The sequence below is a fragment of the Micromys minutus genome, assembly GCF_963924665.1.
Source record: "Micromys minutus genome assembly, chromosome: 23".
Classification (NCBI taxonomy): Eukaryota; Metazoa; Chordata; class Mammalia; order Rodentia; family Muridae; genus Micromys; species Micromys minutus.
The window spans coordinates 7,827,100-7,846,117 of record NC_137958.1 but is presented as its reverse complement, the minus strand read 5'-3'; the positions used below and the strand labels follow the sequence as shown (position 1 = coordinate 7,846,117).

The following is a 19,018-nucleotide window of genomic DNA, read 5'->3' as shown; positions in this document are numbered from 1 at the left end:
TTGGGAGGCAGAGGCAGGAGGACCTCTGTGAGTTCAAGGCCAGTTTGGTCTAAAAACCAGAGGAGAGGTGGTTATCGTAAGTGGACTTCTTGGTCTAGTAGACTGGTAAGAATTTTGCCTCTTCAAAAACAAAATCAAACATTAAATATTAGGATAGAAGTTTGATTTCTTGTCATTCTTTGTAAGGCTATATGAGCATTGTTCCATTTTTCTCTGCCTGCCTTTCTTTTTTCCTCTTCTCCTCTTCACTCTCTTGTGATTCTATAGGATTCACATTTCAGTTTGTGCCTCAATTTTAACAGTCCTCCTTCAGACTCCTGAATGGTAGGGTTCCAAGTGTTCTTACAATGTTACATCCTGCTGAAACTAGATCTTTTTATTTCACAAGAAAATTATCTTCTTTTGTTGTAAAAATATTTGAATTCTAAATAGTAATTCTCTGTTAGAACTTAAGCTTCATATTGGTACTGTTTTATTCTAGGATCAAAATTACCCTTCCTTTTCCTTTAAGAACCAACTGTTTATAGACGTCTAAACTTAATGTTACTGTATGCACAGTGTGTGTAATGTGTACTGTGTGCCAGAGCTCATGTGTTATCTTCCTGCCTGCTGGTCTGATGCCAAGTGATTGACTGTGTTTTCTTACAGTGCCCTTGCTGCCAGTTCCGAGCCAGCCGAGGCCTGCTGTGGGACCCCAAAGATTTCCAGTGAGTAGCAGCTATTCTCTCTGGCAGGGAGAAAAATACATGGTGACTGAGAGGTAACTGGTGTTACACTTGCCTGGCCAGAAACAGCATGGGCTTTAGTAAAATGTCCATTGCAGTCTCTGGTGGAAAATGTTTACTAAAACCTTAAGGTCACTGGCTGTTTGAGGGCAGAATTAATTCTGTAGCTATAAAATTGCTGAATCAGCATTATCAGAGGAATGTCTTTCATCTTAAAGAATATGAATTCTGATTTTTGTCTTGGTTCTGTGTTGAGGGCACATCTTACAAGGAGCATGACGTATGTGAGTCTTTGTGTCAGATTCTAGGAAGTAAGAATGAAGTAGTTGGTTGTTAGAGAGCTGAGAGTGTTCCTGAGCCACAGGAAACAAAGTACACACTCATGTACTTCTTGTCATTTATCTGTAACTAGAAAAAACAGTCCGGTATTTTTACTTTGAATTCTTGGTTTATTAAAGCACTTTTTAAGAACTATGGGAAAATTAGTTCAGGCGGCGAACTGCCAATGCTATTTGTATAGAAAAAAGAAAGTGGTTTTGATTATGTATATATTGCCTATTGATGATGAACAATACATGGATATGTGTGGTAGCTCCAGACAGATTAGATGAAGAGTTTGTCTAACTAACCAAGTCCACTGAAAAGTGCACTGTTGGACTGAGAAGTCTGGTGTTGAATTTAGGGTTTAGAGTAGTTTTTAGACAGCCTTGCTTTGTAGCTGTTATTTGTGGGACCATCCGAAGCTGGTTCTTTCTTGCCTTGTTCCCATATTTAGCAAAGTTTTTCTTTCTTAGATTGCTGTTCAAGTTGTATAAATTTAGCCTTTAATGGTTGTTTTTAGATACTTGTCCCTATTCAGAACATCTTTGTAAATGGCTACACCCCCCCCCCCACTTTCTGGGCTGCCATTTATGCTAGAATTTGATATTAAAAAGCAATTCTGATTTTCAGAAATTTATATAATTTAATATTTTTATGAAACAAATTGCTTGTCAATATGAAATTAGAGTAATTTGCAATTTTTACTAAACTTTTACTTTTCACTTGTATACACAGAATTTTATCTGATAATAGAAGAAAAAAAAAGCTAGTGTTGTTTTAAGAATATTACTAGAGGAAAAGCTAAGCACTTGGAGGTCAGAGGGCAACTCGGAAGGAATTGGTCCTCTCCTTCTGCCATTGGGTTCCAGGAATGGAACTAGGGTTATAAGGCTCTGTTAACTGACATCTTAGTAATGTTCTAAGTAATGCTGTGAAGAGACAACAAGACCAAAACAACCCTTAAAAAGGAAAATATTTATTTGGGGGCTTGCCTACAGTTTTAGAGGGTTAGTCCCTGATTGTCATGGTGGGAACCACACAGTCCTGGCATTGGAGTAGTAGCTGAGAGATTTATATCCTAATGTGGGGTTAGGCAGTATTAAATGAAGCCAAGTTGCGTCTTTACTTAAAACCTAAGTAAAATTATTAGGGTTGGCCAGGAAATGGATCTTTTTCTTTTCTTTTCTTCTTACTTTTTTTTTTTAACTATTTTTTATTTTATTTATATGAGTATACTGTAGCTGTCTTCAGACACACCAGAAGAGGGCATCAGATCTCATTACAGATGGTTGTGAGCCACCATGTGGTTGCTGGGAATTGAACTCAGGACCTCTGGAAGAGCAGCCAGTGCTCTTAACCTCTGAGCCATCTCTCCAGCCCCTAAATAAAATTATAAAGACAGTGGAAACAATATTATGGCCTAATTAAGCCCATTTATTACTGCTGGTCATGTGTACTGCAGACCCTATCTCAACCCGTCTCAGAAATTGAGAGATAGTTAGTATTACTTGCATAGACTCTTGCTTTATAAAATGGCTCACAGTCCCAGCATATGCTTGTAATTCTAGTATGTGGGAAGCTAAGGCAGATGGATCCTGAGGTAGATGCCAGCCTGGGCTAGATAGTGAGACGGTGCCTCAAAGAAAATGAATGGCTCAGCAACATAATGCTTGCTTGACAAGCATTTTCAAAGTTTTGAGTTCCATCTCTAGCATCAGGTCACAGGCATTCATACAGAGATTATACACCGAAATGATAAACATTCAGTTAAGAAACTCAACTTTAGATTTTCTAAGTCTACTGGATTCATTGTATTTCTTTGGTTTATAACATTAAATTTAAATTTGGACGTCTTTGTACCAATTTAAATAGAATTGGAAATTGAACAGAGTAAAGTTTTTTCTGCTCATCATTCTCAAGCGGAGCATTCTCATTGCTCTGAGAATAGACATTATCCTGGAGAATGCTGCACATACTAGTACACAGCTGGTTTTCCAGGTAGAAGTAATTATGTGACAAAATGGTTCTTTGGGAGATGTAATACACATATCTACTCACCCTAAATAGGAATCCCACAAGAGACTAAGGTATGAATATCATGGAAGTCCAATCTTAGTGAACCAATGAGTTTTTATTGGGCTTACTTACAAGGAGCAGAAATAACTCAAAGACCACCCCACCATGGGTGATAGCTCACAAAACAGGGAACCGGAAGCATCCTGCACAGCCTACAGGCAACTCAACAGGTTGGAGAGTCTTTTTTTTAAGTGTCTCAGTGTGTCTAAAACTCTTCCAGGCAGCCTTGCTGGTTTCTGCTTCTTTCATACAGCTGTTCTGGTCTGAGAGTTTTCTTTGTAGCTCAGGTGTCTTTTGAGAGGGATTCTCAGTTTTTCTTGCTTACTCTGGCAAGGAGAGCCTACTGAATCTGGTCAGTTTCAGGGACTTCCTGATGCTGTTTCAAGTTGTTTACCTTTGACTTAAGGAGCTACCTGCAGGATAGAATGTTACAATTTCTGAGGAAACTGGTATACAATATTAGAGTTGAAAGTTTACTGGTACTTGTGAAAGTGGGTAGTGTAGAGAGGGGAAAATGTTTAAAAATTTCTTTTTGCCTTGTCTTTGAGGATACATTGAATGTTTATTGGAGGATTAGTCAGCACTTACTGAACTAAGAATGATTCCTTCCTTTCTTTGCCTTACTGACTGGGAAGCAGACAGGCCAGACTAGGGTGCCAGCTCCAGATCTGAAAAGGACCCTGGTACATTTGCCACTCAGCTTGAGCATGTTTTTTCTTCCTCACTAGAGGTAACTGTACTAGCTTAAAGGTCTATTTTGTTTGGCAGTCGTATGAAAACTTCAAAAATAACTAAAAAGTAGTATGTGTAGAGTTTTTTTCTAGTGACAGTTTCCTCTAGATTTGTTGGTTTGATATGGTTTTTGTGCCTATGTTTGGAATGGTGCTGGGGAATGCGCCCAGATTATTTCTAGCCTTGCCTTCATTTTGCCACTATTAAATTAATACAGAGACAGCCTAACAACAAACACTTGCATGTGATTACTTAGCATTATTTTAGATTTTCACTCTTAAAACCAAAATGTATTATAGACTGTTATAAGATGAACAGTAACTATTGATAATTGAATATCATCTTTTATGTCAAATATTTAAATGTCAGGGTAAGAAATTTTCTAAAAAGATCCCGTTTTAAGTATTTAGTTTTGGAAGGAACTGCTCTGGAGGTTCCTTTGTCGTGGTGTTTGGATCATGTTAGTCTTCACACACGGATGTGGTTTCTAACCCTTTTCACACACATTTGGTAAACCCCAGTATTTTTGATTTAAGCTTCAGACTAAAAATTAGGTCTATGCAGTAGATTTTCATTTTTTAATTTAATTAAATGGTTATTTTATATATTTTAGACCAGACTTACAAATTTCTTGCCAATATGCATTATATCTCAGTTGATGTTGATCAGAGAATGGGTATGTTTCACATTTGTCTTGAGTCAGTGTTAAAATCTTCTGAATGTAAATTGTACTTGTTATTTAAATGATAGATGTCCACAGGAGCTAGCAGTATCCAAGACAGGGGTCCTAGGCTATTCTTTCTGGCTCCTTGCCTGTTAGGACCAACCACTGCACTCACTGCACAGCTAGAGCTTGCCAGTATCAGTTCAGAGCACTTGTATGTTGGTTTTATAATAGGAGGCACTAGTTTACCTTATAGCCAGGTCCTGTCTTTTTTTTTTTTTTTTTTTTCTGAGCTCTACTTTCAGTTCAAATGTTCCAGTTTTTATGTTAAAAATCTTGTTGGTTTCACTGCATAGAAACAGTCCCTCCTTTGTATGTCTTTACCATGGAAAGCGGTGAGTTCTTTTTTCATGCATATTTTTTAGTTGTTTGTCCTAGAACATACATTGTTTGCTCATAACAATGCTAAAATGTCAATTATTGCAATTATTGTTACTTTGGAGTTCTGTCAGGATAGTTTATTTCCAGTCTTGCTGCTGTTTTACATACAAATTTCCATTTAAGGCAATTGTTCTAAGACTCTGGGTCTTGACCCATTTTGGGATATCGATTGACCCCTTCATGGGGGTCAGCTAAGACCATTGAAAACATACTTATAATTTATAACAGTAGCAGGTTTACAATTATGAAGTAGTAATAAAATGTCTGGTGGGAGGGTCTCCAGAACATGAAGAACTGTGTTAAAGGGTCATAGCATAAGGAAGGTTGAGAACCACTGATTAAAGCTTCCTGCCATTGGTTAGTAAAGCTGTTTCAGTACTGTGATTTTGCACTATTGTATTAGACTAGTGATGTTTCTGGTAACCAATAACATACAGATAGGCTGTAGGGCCCCCCTCCCCACTTTTTAGTTAAAATTTTCTGCATATATCTTGGTCATATTTTTCCCTTTCCCAGATCCTCCCCACCTCCCTACTCATATAATTTCATGCCTTCCCCCTCCACCTCTCCACACAGACAACAAAAACAAATGTTAAACAAAAGCCTGTTATAACACACACACATACACAAAAAGTAAAACCACACTAACACTGTCCTCCCAAAACAGTAGAGTGCAGGAGGCCTACCCTGGAATTGGTTGATATACCCAGTTATATTCCATTAAAGAAAGTTGATTTTCTCTTTCCCAGAAGGTATCAATTGCGAATTGTTTTTGCTAAGGGTGGGACTATGTGTCCACTTTCCTTTTCTCCATACTGGTGTTGAATAATTTTTTGTTGTTCTTTATTTACATCAAGAATGGAAATGCTTATAGTTTTAAATTGGAATTAGTCTTTAGCAGTGTTTTTATTGTTTGGCTTGATCTGGCAAATGAGGCTGGTGCAGCCGAGGTCTGGGCCAGGCTGTGTTGTTAGGTATCAGGTGCTGGTGATTGGGGCTTGCTGGATAGGTCCTGAGTGCTATTTCATGCAAATCATGTCTGAGAGACTGCTGCAGCAAATCCCATTTCTTTTCTGATTACAGCCTCACTGATGAGAATCAAGACTGTGCTCTCTAGGAAGAACAGTCTTGGTTTCTAGTGCTTACAGTTTTTACAACATGCCTTATAATTATTAGCACTTAAGATAGGGAAGCGATGATGGGCATTTTCTCATATCAGATCTTTGAGGAGTAGCAAGAGAATGTGGTAGGAGATCCTTCCAGCTGTCAGATATTGTCAGGCTTACGAGCAGAGAATACAGTTTAAAATGCAGGTGACATAATACCCAGCATCCTCCACTTGCTTCTGGGTTTCTGATTAATCATGATTACCATACATTATCATACCATCAAATTTAATCATATCAATGAATGGCCATCTGCAGCAGTAACACAAGCAGCTGAACACAGTGGAAAGAGCCACTAAAGGTAGAGGTAACTTATCAGATTTATAACCCATTAACCTGAGTCTATTATGTCAGCATTCCGTATGCACAGTGCTAGAGGTGGGTCTGGGTTAAAGGCCACACTGACAACCCAGGGGCCATGAAATAGCCACTGAAATTGTTTCATACGGGTTTCTTATATAGTAATCACAATCATCACATGTACAAATTGTATGTGCACACCCATTTATGCTTGGGCATTCTTACGGAGTTCAGAGAACAACTTTTGAGAGTTGGTTCTCTTCTTCTACCATCTGGGTTCTCAGGTACCTAGGCTTGGCAGCAAGAGCCTTTACCCCTTAAGCCATTTTTCTGTCCCTAGAAAGTTAAAATCATAGAATTACTCCCTGTACTAAGAAAATCTCCTTGGGTGGTGGGGTGTATTCTACAAAGAACACACTGGTTAATTTATTTTATTATATTTGAAAGAGAGAGTGCATACACACATGACTAGGTCATAGAGATTATTCCTCAGGATCTGTGCACTTTATTTATTTTGAGGCAGGATTAATCACTGGGACAGTGTCATTACTCTGGGTCTATGTTGGCCTTGCCAGTCACTGAGTATCTTGTGGGATTTTTTGTTTTGTTTTTGTTTTAAGATTTATTTCCTTATTATATAAGTACTGTAGCTATCTTCAGATATACCGTAAGAGGGCATCAGATTCCTTTACAGATGATTGTGACGTCTGGAAGAGCAGTCAGTGCTCTTAACCACTGAACCATCTCTGTAGCCCACATCTTGTGTTTTAAATGAACTTTTGGACATGTCTGGAGTCTGGCTCCTCTCCCCGGGCATAAGGCACCTGAGATTCACTAGCTTTGTTGTTCCTGCTGGTAACTTGTCCTTTCTTGTTGGCTGTGTAGTGTTCCAGTACTGCCATTTGTTTGTTCACTATAGTGTTGCTAGAAACAAGGGCTCATCCTTAGGTTGTCAGTGGGTCATGTGTAAAATGTGTTCTCAGTTGGGAATTTACAGGCTATATGCTTTTTTTCCATATAACTGGACCACAGCTTTTGTTGTTGTTTTGAGACAGGATCTTTCTATATGGAACTGGCACTGTAGACCTGACTATGCCTTCTGAGTGTTGGGATTAAAGTCATGTGCCACCATCACCTGGCTATGGCTTGCTTTTTAATTGCTTCTGTTTTCTTTAAAAAAAAAAAAAAAAGTCTATGTCTTAGAACTAATTCTACAGGACTCTTAACAGTCCTTGGGAGGATTTGCTAGTAAGGCCTGTTAATAATAGGCACATTGAGTTTGTGCGCACAATTAGTGCATTACTCCATTTTGTGACAGGATGTAAGATTTCTCGGAAGGTTACAAGAGCAATATTTTATACAACAGAGAGGTTTTTAGTGTACAGTCACCGTTCTAGTTTATTGCTTGAACCAACAACAGTGCCTTACATAAATTACTCAGTGTTCCTGAATATGAAACTAAAACTTCCTTCTTTGGAGAATTTAACTTCTATCTATAAATATAAAAAGGCTTTCTGGGAAAATCAGTGTATTTAAACAAGGCACAACCTGAAAGGAAAAAAAAAATCTATGGAGAATGCTCAGATAAGAGGATTAACACATTGTGATAGAAGGCTGTAATTTTAATTATGTCAGGGGTCACTGGTGGTCTTTATTCTTTGCTTTTAACCCATTTAATCAGAATTAACTGAGAGGTGTTCTTAAGTGCCAATTCATTTCTTAAAGAGTTCTTTGCATTTTAAGTGAGATTAATAAATGAAAACATGTTATACAGGAGGGTAGTAATTTATTGAAAAATTCAGGAAATTTCAATGACATTGTTAAAGTATTTAATTAGTCTTATTAAAACATACCACTGACCCTTTTAGAGAAGCTGATAAGTGGCATAATAGTACTTGAAGCCTTTTTATTCTTGCCTTTATGCGATTAAGTTTTTGCTAAGCAATTTATGCAGAGTTTCCATCTAGGTTTTTTGTAACTGAAGTTATCATTTCTTTCCGAATAGGATTACTATAGATAATGTCATGTAATTAAGAAGAGATGCACAAAAGTAAAAGGACGATCTGTACAGGAATTAATGAGGGGATAATAATCTCTTATCTTGGATTTTTTAAAGAGATATAAACAAAGCAAAACAGTTTGAATGGATTAAACTAGTCTTTTCTTTCCAATGGTAGAAGCACGTTAGTACTGAAAGTTCCGTGTCAACACAGTTGTACTGCATTTGGTGAGAGAATTAGTCATTCTTTAAGCTTTATACACACACAGTGGTAGGAGTGACTGCAGGAATGACATGGTAAAGTCTTCTGTGACTTAAGCATTGAGCTGAAGTAGATGGAAAAATCTCAAGTGTGGCTGCCATTCATCTGTGGTTTCTTCCTATTAAGGAATAATAGCTTGTTGCACCTTTCTAAGTACAGGATTGTCTGTATGACTTGTGTGGGCCAGGGTGTGTTGAGGGGTCATACACCAGATCTCAGTGATCATAAAAGGGGAGGATTGAGAAAGGAAGCCCATGTTGGGTTGATGGTAGTTCTATAATGTTTTGGGAACCTAGATTACTTACCTGCTCAGTTGCTACCTGAGTACTTGAGTTAAGTTGCTAGGTGGTGCATGCCAGCTGAAGCACCCCAGAACTAAAGGAATTAAGATAGCTGTGGCCTTCTGAGATCCTCAGCTGGAATGATGGTAATTGGGGCTGAATCTGAGGGTACCAGCAGCATAACCTGGCTAGGCAGAGGGAATCAGGAAGCAAAGGATATGAGGCAAGTCTGAGATGTGGTTCCAGCTAAGAGTCCTGAGCCCCAGACCCTTACCCCTACTTAAGGCAGAGCCCTGAGTCCTAGCTTGAGTAAGCATGTGTGTGTAAAAGTTCTCCCTCCTCCTCTACCTTTGGTAGACTTGAGAAAAGCAGTGAATGTGAGTCTCGGTGGAGTTTGAAACATCTGCAGATGTAGTTTTGATACCTAGATGGCATCAGAATGCCCATTTCATGAATACCCAGAGTCAGCTGACCTCACAGGTAGAACAAAATGTTCTTATTACATGGTTTGTTTGTCAAGTTTCATGTATATTGACTCCCTGCCTCTGACCCTGATGTGCTCTTCACGTTTGCAGGGAAATGAATGAGGATAATTTATGGGAGGCTTTAGTTTTCTGGGTTAGAGATTCCACTCACTGTATATGCTTTCCTAGCTGCAAGACATTCACAGAAGGCTGTATGCCTTGCTAGTTCTCAGAACATGACAGACACACTTGAGGACTTCTAGTGGGGCTTAGGTTGGTGTAAAACAAATAGCACTCTATTAATATTTTATTAGCACCCATGTTCTTGCAGTAACAATGGGATTCTTTTCCTTCTCCTCTTCTTTGTCTCCCTCCTCCCCCCTCTCTTCCTCCTCTTCCTTCTTCTCCATTAACTGCCATCCACAGACACAAACCTTTGGCTAGTACTTGGACCAATTCAGGAAATTAATTGCATAGATGTTGTAATGGATGGGTTACTCCTGCTATCTTCTTATTCTTTGAGAAATGTCTGCAGTAATGAAGATATTTCTAGTTTGTTGACCTCTTTTTATATTTAGATTTAACCCCAGAAAGTACTTGTTGATATGTATGGGGTGAATGATTAGAGCTGGATTTTCTGGATCTTATAAGTGTTTCCGTCTCAGTTCAGTCTATAGCTAGCAGAGCAATGGAAATGGATGGTCCTAGAAGTAGACAACAGACTGTCCAAATAATGTTGACTCTTCAAAAAAAAAAAAAAAAAAGAAAAGAAAAGAAAAGAAAGCAGTAGCAGTTGCCTCTAAGAGACAGAATCCATGTTTATATCTCCTTTCTTCTTCAGTAATGTTACAAAGCCAGAGAATCTGAGAGTGCTAAAACCTGTGGTCACCTCAGACCCTGGCTTCTGTTTACTTTGTGAGTTTCAGATACAATTAGCTCATGAAACTTCAGGCTAAGACCCCAAACCAATCTCCTTCCCTCCTCCCTCCTTTCTTCCTCCTGCCTTGTGTCATGCTATCAATACCAGCGTGCTTTGTGGAAGCCAGTATTTTAGTATACTTCTAAGTTTACAATGTGAGGCTTGGCACTAGCATGCTATTAGAAGTAGGAAGTTATTTATTTACTAACTGTAATACCTCATGACAGCCTGTGTGCCAGGTTTTGTGCCAAGCAAGGAAGACATGTTAGCATCTACAGTAGATATGGTATTATGCCTTACAGGCCTTCAGTTAGAGGCAGAGAGAAGTGGGAACAAACTTGCGACTGAGGGATTTTAGGTTTCCAACTCCTTTGTTTCTTATATGACAAGGAAACGTGGAAATTATCAGCAGTCCTAGGTCTTATTTCAGTCCAAATGACCATATGCAAATACATCATGCAAGAATGGTAATGACATGTTTGATAGAGTTGGGTTGTTTGTTGGATACTGTGCAGAGTATTTTTCTGTTCCATGACTTTTAGATACTGTTGTTATTTTCATTTTACAGGTGAGTAAACATGGGTCCAGACAGTAAGTCACCTGCTTTGGGCTACAGCTGGGAAGTGACTGTGTAGAATGACAGGGCAGAGGCAGCTCTGGGTTCTTCTACTCTATACCCTGGAGCAAGTGCTACAGTCAAAGTTATTGTGAGCATCCATTCTCAGCTGGGCCCTTAAAGGTTCATCTGGAAGCCAGAATAATGCTCTGCTAAAGAATTACCATGAGTCTTAAGCTTTTATGTTCCAATGAACCATAGAATTATCATACCTCATACAGTGTGATACTTGTGAATATTCATTTAAGCAGCATATGGGTACTAGAAAAGAAAACAGTATTCAGAATCCAGAGGAACAAAATTAAAGATCCCATTATATTTTCAGTTTAATTTAAAAGAGTGTCTTTGGAAGTTATACAGCTTTAGATATCTTTCTGTGAACTCTGATAGTGTATATAGACACAAGAAGTAATGTACCTGGGGCCACAAGGATAGCTCAGCTGGCAAAAAGCGTGCCATACAAAGATGAAGACCTGTGTTCAATACCAAGCACACATAACAAATCTGAATGTAGCGGTGCATGCTTGTGAGGCAGACAGAAGGTTTCCCTGGGACTTGCTGATTAGCCAGTATGGCCTGCTTGGTGAGGTGAAGACCTGTCTAAGAGAACAGGTGTGTAGCACCTGGAGAGGAATGACAGTTGGTGTTGAGCTGCAGTTACCCCACTGCAGGTAGGGAAGCAATGTACTTAGTCTGCCATATCTTGAAGTTGTTGGGTTTTTTGTTGTTTTGTTGTTGTGTTTTTTAAGATTTATTTATTTATTATATATAAGTACACTATAGCTGTCTTCAGATACTATAGTGATTGTGAACCACCATGTGGTTGCTGGGATTTGAACTCAAGACCTCTGCAAGGACAGTCTCAGCCACTGAGCTATCTCTCCAGCCCTTCTTTTGTTTTTCAAGACAGAGTTTCACAGTGTAACTCTGGCAGTCCTAGACCTTGCTCTGTAGACTGGGCTGCCTCAGACTCACAGGGATCTGTCTACCTCTGCCTCCCAAGTGCTGGAATTATATGTGTGCACCACCACCATCCAATGCTTGAAGTTCTTATTGAAAACTATGCATTGGTCTCCTTGGAGTCCTCTTGGCTCTGACCACTAATAGGGGCAAGGATGAAGGTTTAAGGGGAGAGTCTCTCCATGACATCATAACTCAGCTAAAGTTCACTCCTCATAATGTGGAAATTAGCCTGCTTTTCCTGCTTTAGCTGTCTGAAAAGGTGGAAGTGGAAGGTGGGGTGGTGGGGGGCAGGAGAAGGATTATGAAAAGCTCTGTGTGCCATATGATGCATCCTATTGATACCAGACTCAGTTCACAGAACCAACACATGTTCTACTTCGGTGAGCTCAGTAACAAAAACAAACAGGAGTGCTGGGCTTAATTACACTCAGTTATGAAGTCTGCATGAGGAAGTCACAGTAAAAGGAAACTGGAGCTTGCTGATTGGTCTTTCTGAGATCTGAACAAAAATGTAGAAGGTATGTATAGAAACCAGGGGCACAATGCAGGAAGTCACTCTGGTTCTGGAAGGAGATGGGTGTAATTCCTGATAACTTAGGTTGTCTAGAAAGCTAGGTACACTGCAATAAGTCACTCTGGTTTCTGAAAGGAACTAGGTTGGGTCAGTTGGGTTGGGAGAACAGCTGTGTAGTGGTGGCAGTGGTAGCAGGGTTTGATGAATTGTGAATAAATTAGGCTTGCTGCGCTCTTTTATGAAATTGGTGAAAGTTAAAGTGATAACAGTTTTCACACTGAGTGTTGCTGATTTCCAGCTATCAGTACAAGTTTTGTGTGTTGTGTTAAATTTTTCCTCTTCAATTCCTCCTGCATCTGCTCTTTGTCATCCTGTTAAACTTCCTGATAAATACCACATCAGTAGCCTGCTTCAGTGCTTGCTGTAACTCGGTGTACTGTTTCTATTTTTAAAAATTGACTAAAGGAAGTAACAGAATGAAAATTTAGATTATCTTAAATAGGCTGTTCCTAAAAATTAGCACGCATATTACTAATGAAGGTATGCAGTACTTGGATATGGTAAGGCTGCTCAGGCTGTTGCAGGCATAGAAGCAGCTAGCTATATTTCAGATTAGAACCAGAGATGATCAAATGGAAATTGACTAGGGATAGGAAAAAGACTTCTTAGTGTTGATGGGCCAGTTAAAACCACTTGGTGATACTTAACTGCTGTAATGAGCCTTTTCTTGATATAGTCTCTCTGCAGGCTGGGAAGTGGGGATGTAGGTCATCTGTGGTTTGCACCAGGGTGGGTCTGTGAAACAAAACCCCAAGGAGCAGTCTGGACCTATGTGGAATGAAGAGGGGTGGCAGAAAGTACCATTTCACCAGAGAAGCTGTTTCCTGGGGAATTTTGTATTTTTGTTTAAAACAAAAACATGAACAAAGTTTGTAAAGAAATGGATACATTGTAGAAGTCTAGTATAGTTCCCAGAGTCCATAGTGCCAAAGAGAATACCGGCATTGATGTTCTGTATCTAAGGGGAAAGTTGATTACTGTTTGAAATCTCAATTCTGCGAGCTTTGTCCTGACAACGATGACCTGTGGGTACTCACACTAGGTTTTTTTTTTTTTTTTTTTTTTCAGTGAAATCTTTTGATGTAGCTGAAAGACTGGTATGATTTAAAGTTACGAAAACAGATTAAAACAGATTTTGTCTTCTGGTTGTGTTTGATGAGGTAATGGACCTTGTATGGGCAGTGATGATGACACAGTCTTTTGAACCAGAACACCTTTGGTTCTCTGTAGATGATTATGAAGTTCATTATTATATTCTTGAAGTCACATGGTAGTTACTAAAATTCTGTGAGGGCTGGAGAGATGGTTCAATAGTTTACTGACTGCTCTTCCCGGCAACCACATGGTGGCTCACAACCATCTGTAATAGGATTGATGCCCTCTTCTGGTGCGTCTGAAGACAAGCTATAGTATTCTCACATTTATATAATAAATAAATCTTTTTTAAAAAATATGTTAAAACCACTGTAAGGTAGGGAGTATGTGATCCTTCATTCAGGCCAGTTCTCTCTCTCCGACATCAAGATTAACCATGTAACCAAAGACAACACTGGATTCAAGTAAACATGCTAGGTGCTTGGCTTTAGAATATGGGTTACAACTTCTTCACACATACTGAGTTCTAAACTGTTCCAATCTTCTGAACTGTTATGAGAGGTGGGCTTACTGTTTCTGATTTCTGATGGCCTCTATGTGTTCCATTTCAGACTGCCCCTGAGGTGGCAATTCTACACAGCTTTGGAGAAGAGTTGTCTAGTTGGAAAGAGTCAGGATTGCTGATTTACTTGGTGTGTTGGTTAGTTTTCTGTCAACTTAGCAAATGCTGGAGTCATTTTGTAAGACTGAGTCCTAAACTTAGAAAATGTTCCTACCAGAATGGCCTGTGAATAAGCCTCTGGGGCATTTCTTGATTGATGATTGATATGAGAGGGCCCAGCACACAGTGAGGTGGTGCTACTCCCAAGCTGATGCTCCTGGAAGAAAGCAGGCTGCAGTTAAATTAATCTATCCTTTCCCCAAGTTTCTTTTTTGTCATGGTGTTTTTTTTTTAACAGCAATAGAAACCCTAATTAAGGCACTTGGATCAGAAGCTATAGTATCAGTTAGACTTCCTCATATACCATCCCTTCCATTTTCCCTTTCCCACCCCATCAGTTATTGCATAAACATGATTTCTAGTTCATAATCCAGGAAGTTTTGAAGATCACTTAAAATCATGTTTGGATAAACTTATAGGTGTTGCATCATCTTTATCTGAAATGGTCAGGACCAGAGTATCTTGGGTTTCAAAGTTTTCTAGTTTGGAAAATGCATAACTTGGATTTTACCCATTGAGTAACCTTAAGCCAAAATTTGAAATCTACAGTATGAAACTTTGAGTGCGATTTAGAAAGTTACTGATTTTTCAGACTAAGGATGATCAAATTGTATGTGCCAGCATAGCATAGGCTGACGAATAGAACTGAAACTGGAGTGTTCTCACTGTGCTCTTACACATAAAGAATGTGTAATACAATGCTCATGATGTGTTTCATTGACTTCATGAAGAATGGGCATGTCTGTTAGAACTTCTTATTCAGGCTTTGTGAGTATCAATATGGTAATCTGTGTTGATAGAAAAGGTTTTTCTGCATTTTATCAAACTGAAGATATTAAAGAATCCTTATTGTGTGTATGTTCTGAGGATGGACAGGTATGTTTTACATATTCACAGGTTCCTCATTGGCTGTGCTCTGAGTGGTAGGTATCTTGACTTTTGGGGGGGTAACAAGAAATGAGGGTTGCCTCATCTCACTTGACATAGCAAAAAGTAACAGCTAAAAGGATGATCTGTGGAGATTTCTGGGTCTATATATTTAAATAAATCCTAATGTAATGTTCACATTTCAAACCTCATTTCATTGCCACTTTTAGCTAATAGGCTTACAGGTTTGTGGTAAATGGGAGTGTTTGTTTTGCACTATTCTTATTGTGCCCCTAGATTCAGGCTTGCTCTCTTTATCTCTCCCTCCCTTCCTCCATCCTTCCTTCCCGCCCTCTGTGTGTGTGTTGTGTATGGGTACACACGTATAGGCCAGAGGATAATGCTGGATGTTTTCCTCAGACACATTTCTGTCTTATTTTCTGAGAGTTTGTAACTAAATCTGGAGCCAGTTTAGCTAGTCTGACTGACCAGCGATCCCAGGAATTCTGCTTCATTTCCTTAGCGCTGGGTTTCTAGGTCTGTGCTACCACAACCTGTGTTTATACGCATACAGAGGATTGGAACTCAGGTCTTGATGCTTATGAAGCAAGTTTTATTGAGATATCTTTCCAACTCTAAAGTAGACTTGCATTTTTTTGTTGTTTCTGTGTGCTTGCGTATAAGGTACGTGTGAGGAGGTGTATGTGAGGAGGTCAGAGGACAATTTGGAGGAGTCAGTGTTTTTCCTCTACTATTTAGGTTCTGGGAGTCAGACTCAAGTCATCAGATTTGATGTGAGACACTTCACACGCAACCATTGTCACCTTGCTGGCCTTAGAGCAGACATTTAAAGGCAATAGGAAAAAAAAGTATTTGGTGCTATAAAATGGGGTCACATTTAGGGAGAATAGCTAAAATTAGTAATAAAACAATAAGCAAGGCATTAAGAGTTTTGAGTATATGAGGAAGATTGTTTTTCTAAATTTTATTTTTAATTATGTATTTACATGGGAATGTGCATGTATATGTACATGGGAGCACAGTGCTAACAGAGGTCAGAAGAGGACATTGGATCTCCTATAGCTGGAGGTACAAGTGGTTATGAGCTGTTTACAGTCGTGCTGAAGACCAAACCCAGGTCCCCTGCAAAAACAGCAAGCATTCTTAACCGCTGAGTTAAGAGTATAGGAGTTGAGAAGTACTGGGTCATTTCCCATGGATGGGGTAATAACCACATGAAAAGAATTTGATATTTATTATTTCGTTTTAGAGCACTCTGTGTCTTTTCTTCTTCGAGTTCCTTTGATACTAGCACAGATTTGAATTATCTCAGTGACTACACTAAAGGACAGTGGGATGGGGCTGTTCCCATAAAATACAGTTACTGAGAATGATTGAGTTTGGTTAGTTTGGTTTTCTTTGGGTGCTTTGTATAAAACATAAGACCTTACGTTGGTGGCAGAGGAACACTCTAGCACTGAGTTATAATCCATCCTGAATGTAAGTTGTTTTTATACAAGATAATCAGCTATATTATTCTTTTAATAATTTGATTTCTTAAAATTAATGTTTTTATATTATCTCAGGTTGCTAATTTTTGTTAAGGTACAAATTGAAATTTTTTTTCTTTTGAAATAAATTGCTTCATAGTTGTAGCTTAGAGCTGTGTGAAGTGGATGACAGAGAGTAACATCTTGGACAAAACAAAGCCACGGGTGTCCACACACTTAGTCTTTTGGATTTCTGCAAGTCCAAGTCCATTTGTCTAGATTTGAGTAAGTCTTAGGGCAGCGCTATGGCTCTCTGGTAATGTTAAAAGTTTTTTTTTTTTTTTTTTTTTTGATGCTATGTTTTTATTATTTATGGCAAATCTTTTTTTATGGAATACATTTATATTTACATGCAAGTATCTATTGTCATACATGTGCATACTTAGAGAGGCAACAAAAAGAAGTAGGCTGACTATAGGAAATGAATGATACATTGTTAAGCTTAGAATTATGTGTATATTCTGAAGTCTACATGGTGTTTTTCATCTTGTTTTCCATTGTTCTTTAGGGCCCTCCAGAATTTCCACAGCACACACCTGGACCTGTTCCTAACAGTTTTAACCAGCCACCTCGACTTCCTCTCCAGGACCAGTGGAGAGCCCCACCTCCACCTCAAGAACGAGACCCTTTCTTCTTAGGAGGTACATGAAGGGATGTAATGGGCACAAGATGAAGTGACAGAAGCTACATCTGTGCAGTTACTGCTAAAACAGAATTTGCCTCCTGCTAGGAGATGTGTTAAAATGATTCTACCAGTTATCTCAGAGGCTGAAATTAAACAGTAATTGTATCTAAAATATGACAGTCTTGTACAAAGAAGGAAGATTTGTAGAAAAAAAACCCTCAAAATCGTGGGATAGCTAAAATCTAGGATTCTTTATAAAATGTGATGCTAACACTTGAAGATAGTGAGGCAGTTTCTGAAAATAGTCATTGTCATGAGAGCCTAACCTCGCTGTATAAATACAGGGTTTGGGCTGAGCTCAGAATTTCTTTCTCTGTTCTATCCCTGGGCCTAAGCCTGGTAGCTTCTAGTCTTTGTCCAGTCTAATCTTCCAAGCTGACTGACTAGATCTGCTTTCTTGTGCTTCTGCTTGAATTGCTCTGCCTGCCCTCATACTAACTTTAGCTATGTTCTAATCTTCTGGCTCCTTTTCATTCTCTGCTTTATTCTGTCTTTTCCTACGTCTAGCTTGTTGTCTCTGCAACCTGTGTCTTCACCATACACACCCACCACTAATGGTTTACTCTCAGTGCTCTTAAGTAAGCCTAGCCTTGCTGTCTGTTCTTTGTGAGTTGGATGTGTCCTGTCTCTCATTATGTCAGTCTTTCTCTGATCCACCATTTTGTCTGTCCCCTTTCAAACTTGACTGCTTCATTCTGCAAACTAACCTTACCTTCATTGTTAGGGATTAAAGGTGTGGACTAAGGGTGTGTCTTTATTCTAGCCAGATCATACTGTAATCCAGTGGGTATCTGCATTCTGGCCAGATCTTACCTTAGGATGTAATCCTTTCCCAAAGCAATCATGTTGCTGTATTAAAATTCCTAATTGTGTGTGTGTGTGTGTGTGTGTGTGTGTGTGTTTTAACTTGAAGGTAATGAATTACTATTCAGTTTCAGGTGAACCAAGGTTCCCCAGTCATCTTTTTTTGGAACAACGAAGTCCTCCTCCACCACCGCCACCTCCCACACTCCTGAACAGCAGCCATCCTGTCCCCACTCAGAGTCCCCTACCGTTCACTCAGCCTGGACCAGCATTTAATCAGCAAGGACAGCAGCCAGTGTTCCCTCGAGAGAGGCCTGTAAGACCAGCCCTGCAGCCCCCAGGCCCAGTGGGGATCCTGCACTTTAGCCAGCCAGGGTCAGCAACTGCCAGGCCTTTCATTCCTCCTAGACAGCCGTTTCTACCCAGCCCGGGACAGCCATTCCTGCCTACACATGCACAGCCTAACCTTCAGGTATGCACATGAACCAGCCTTGAAAGAAACCATGCCTTATGGTGTTAAGCCTTTGTGTCGCATGAAAGGAAAGTTTCGTGTTTTGTTTCTACTGACTTATGGTTATGTAAAGGAAATGAGTAGTAGCCTTAAGTATACTGTTCATTACAGCCAGCTCTTCTTGACAGTATTGTTTACTTGCTTAATACTAAGAAATATGGAAAAAGTGATTTTTGTTTTCCAGGAACTGAACTTGGGTCACTCTTGGAATTTTCTAAGGGATGTAAGACTACTAACATTTAAAGTATGTCCTGATAGTGCGAGTACGTTTACTTATCTTAT

The 19,018-nt window shown here is 39.2% G+C and overlaps 1 protein-coding gene across 7 annotated transcripts in view; it reads left to right on the top strand.

Moving 5' to 3' along the window:
- The window catches only part of RBM33 (RNA binding motif protein 33), a 95,921-nt gene that overhangs the window by 49,104 nt on the left and 27,799 nt on the right, over nt 1-19,018 (top strand). For all 7 annotated transcript variants that reach the window (XM_080936485.1, XM_080936484.1, XM_080936487.1 and 4 more), the window contains 3 exons: nt 649-707; nt 17,245-17,377; nt 18,354-18,697. In XM_080936485.1, the coding sequence (XP_080792611.1) occupies nt 649-707; nt 17,245-17,377; nt 18,354-18,697 (536 nt within the window). The remainder of the gene's footprint in view (nt 1-648; nt 708-17,244; nt 17,378-18,353; nt 18,698-19,018) is intronic.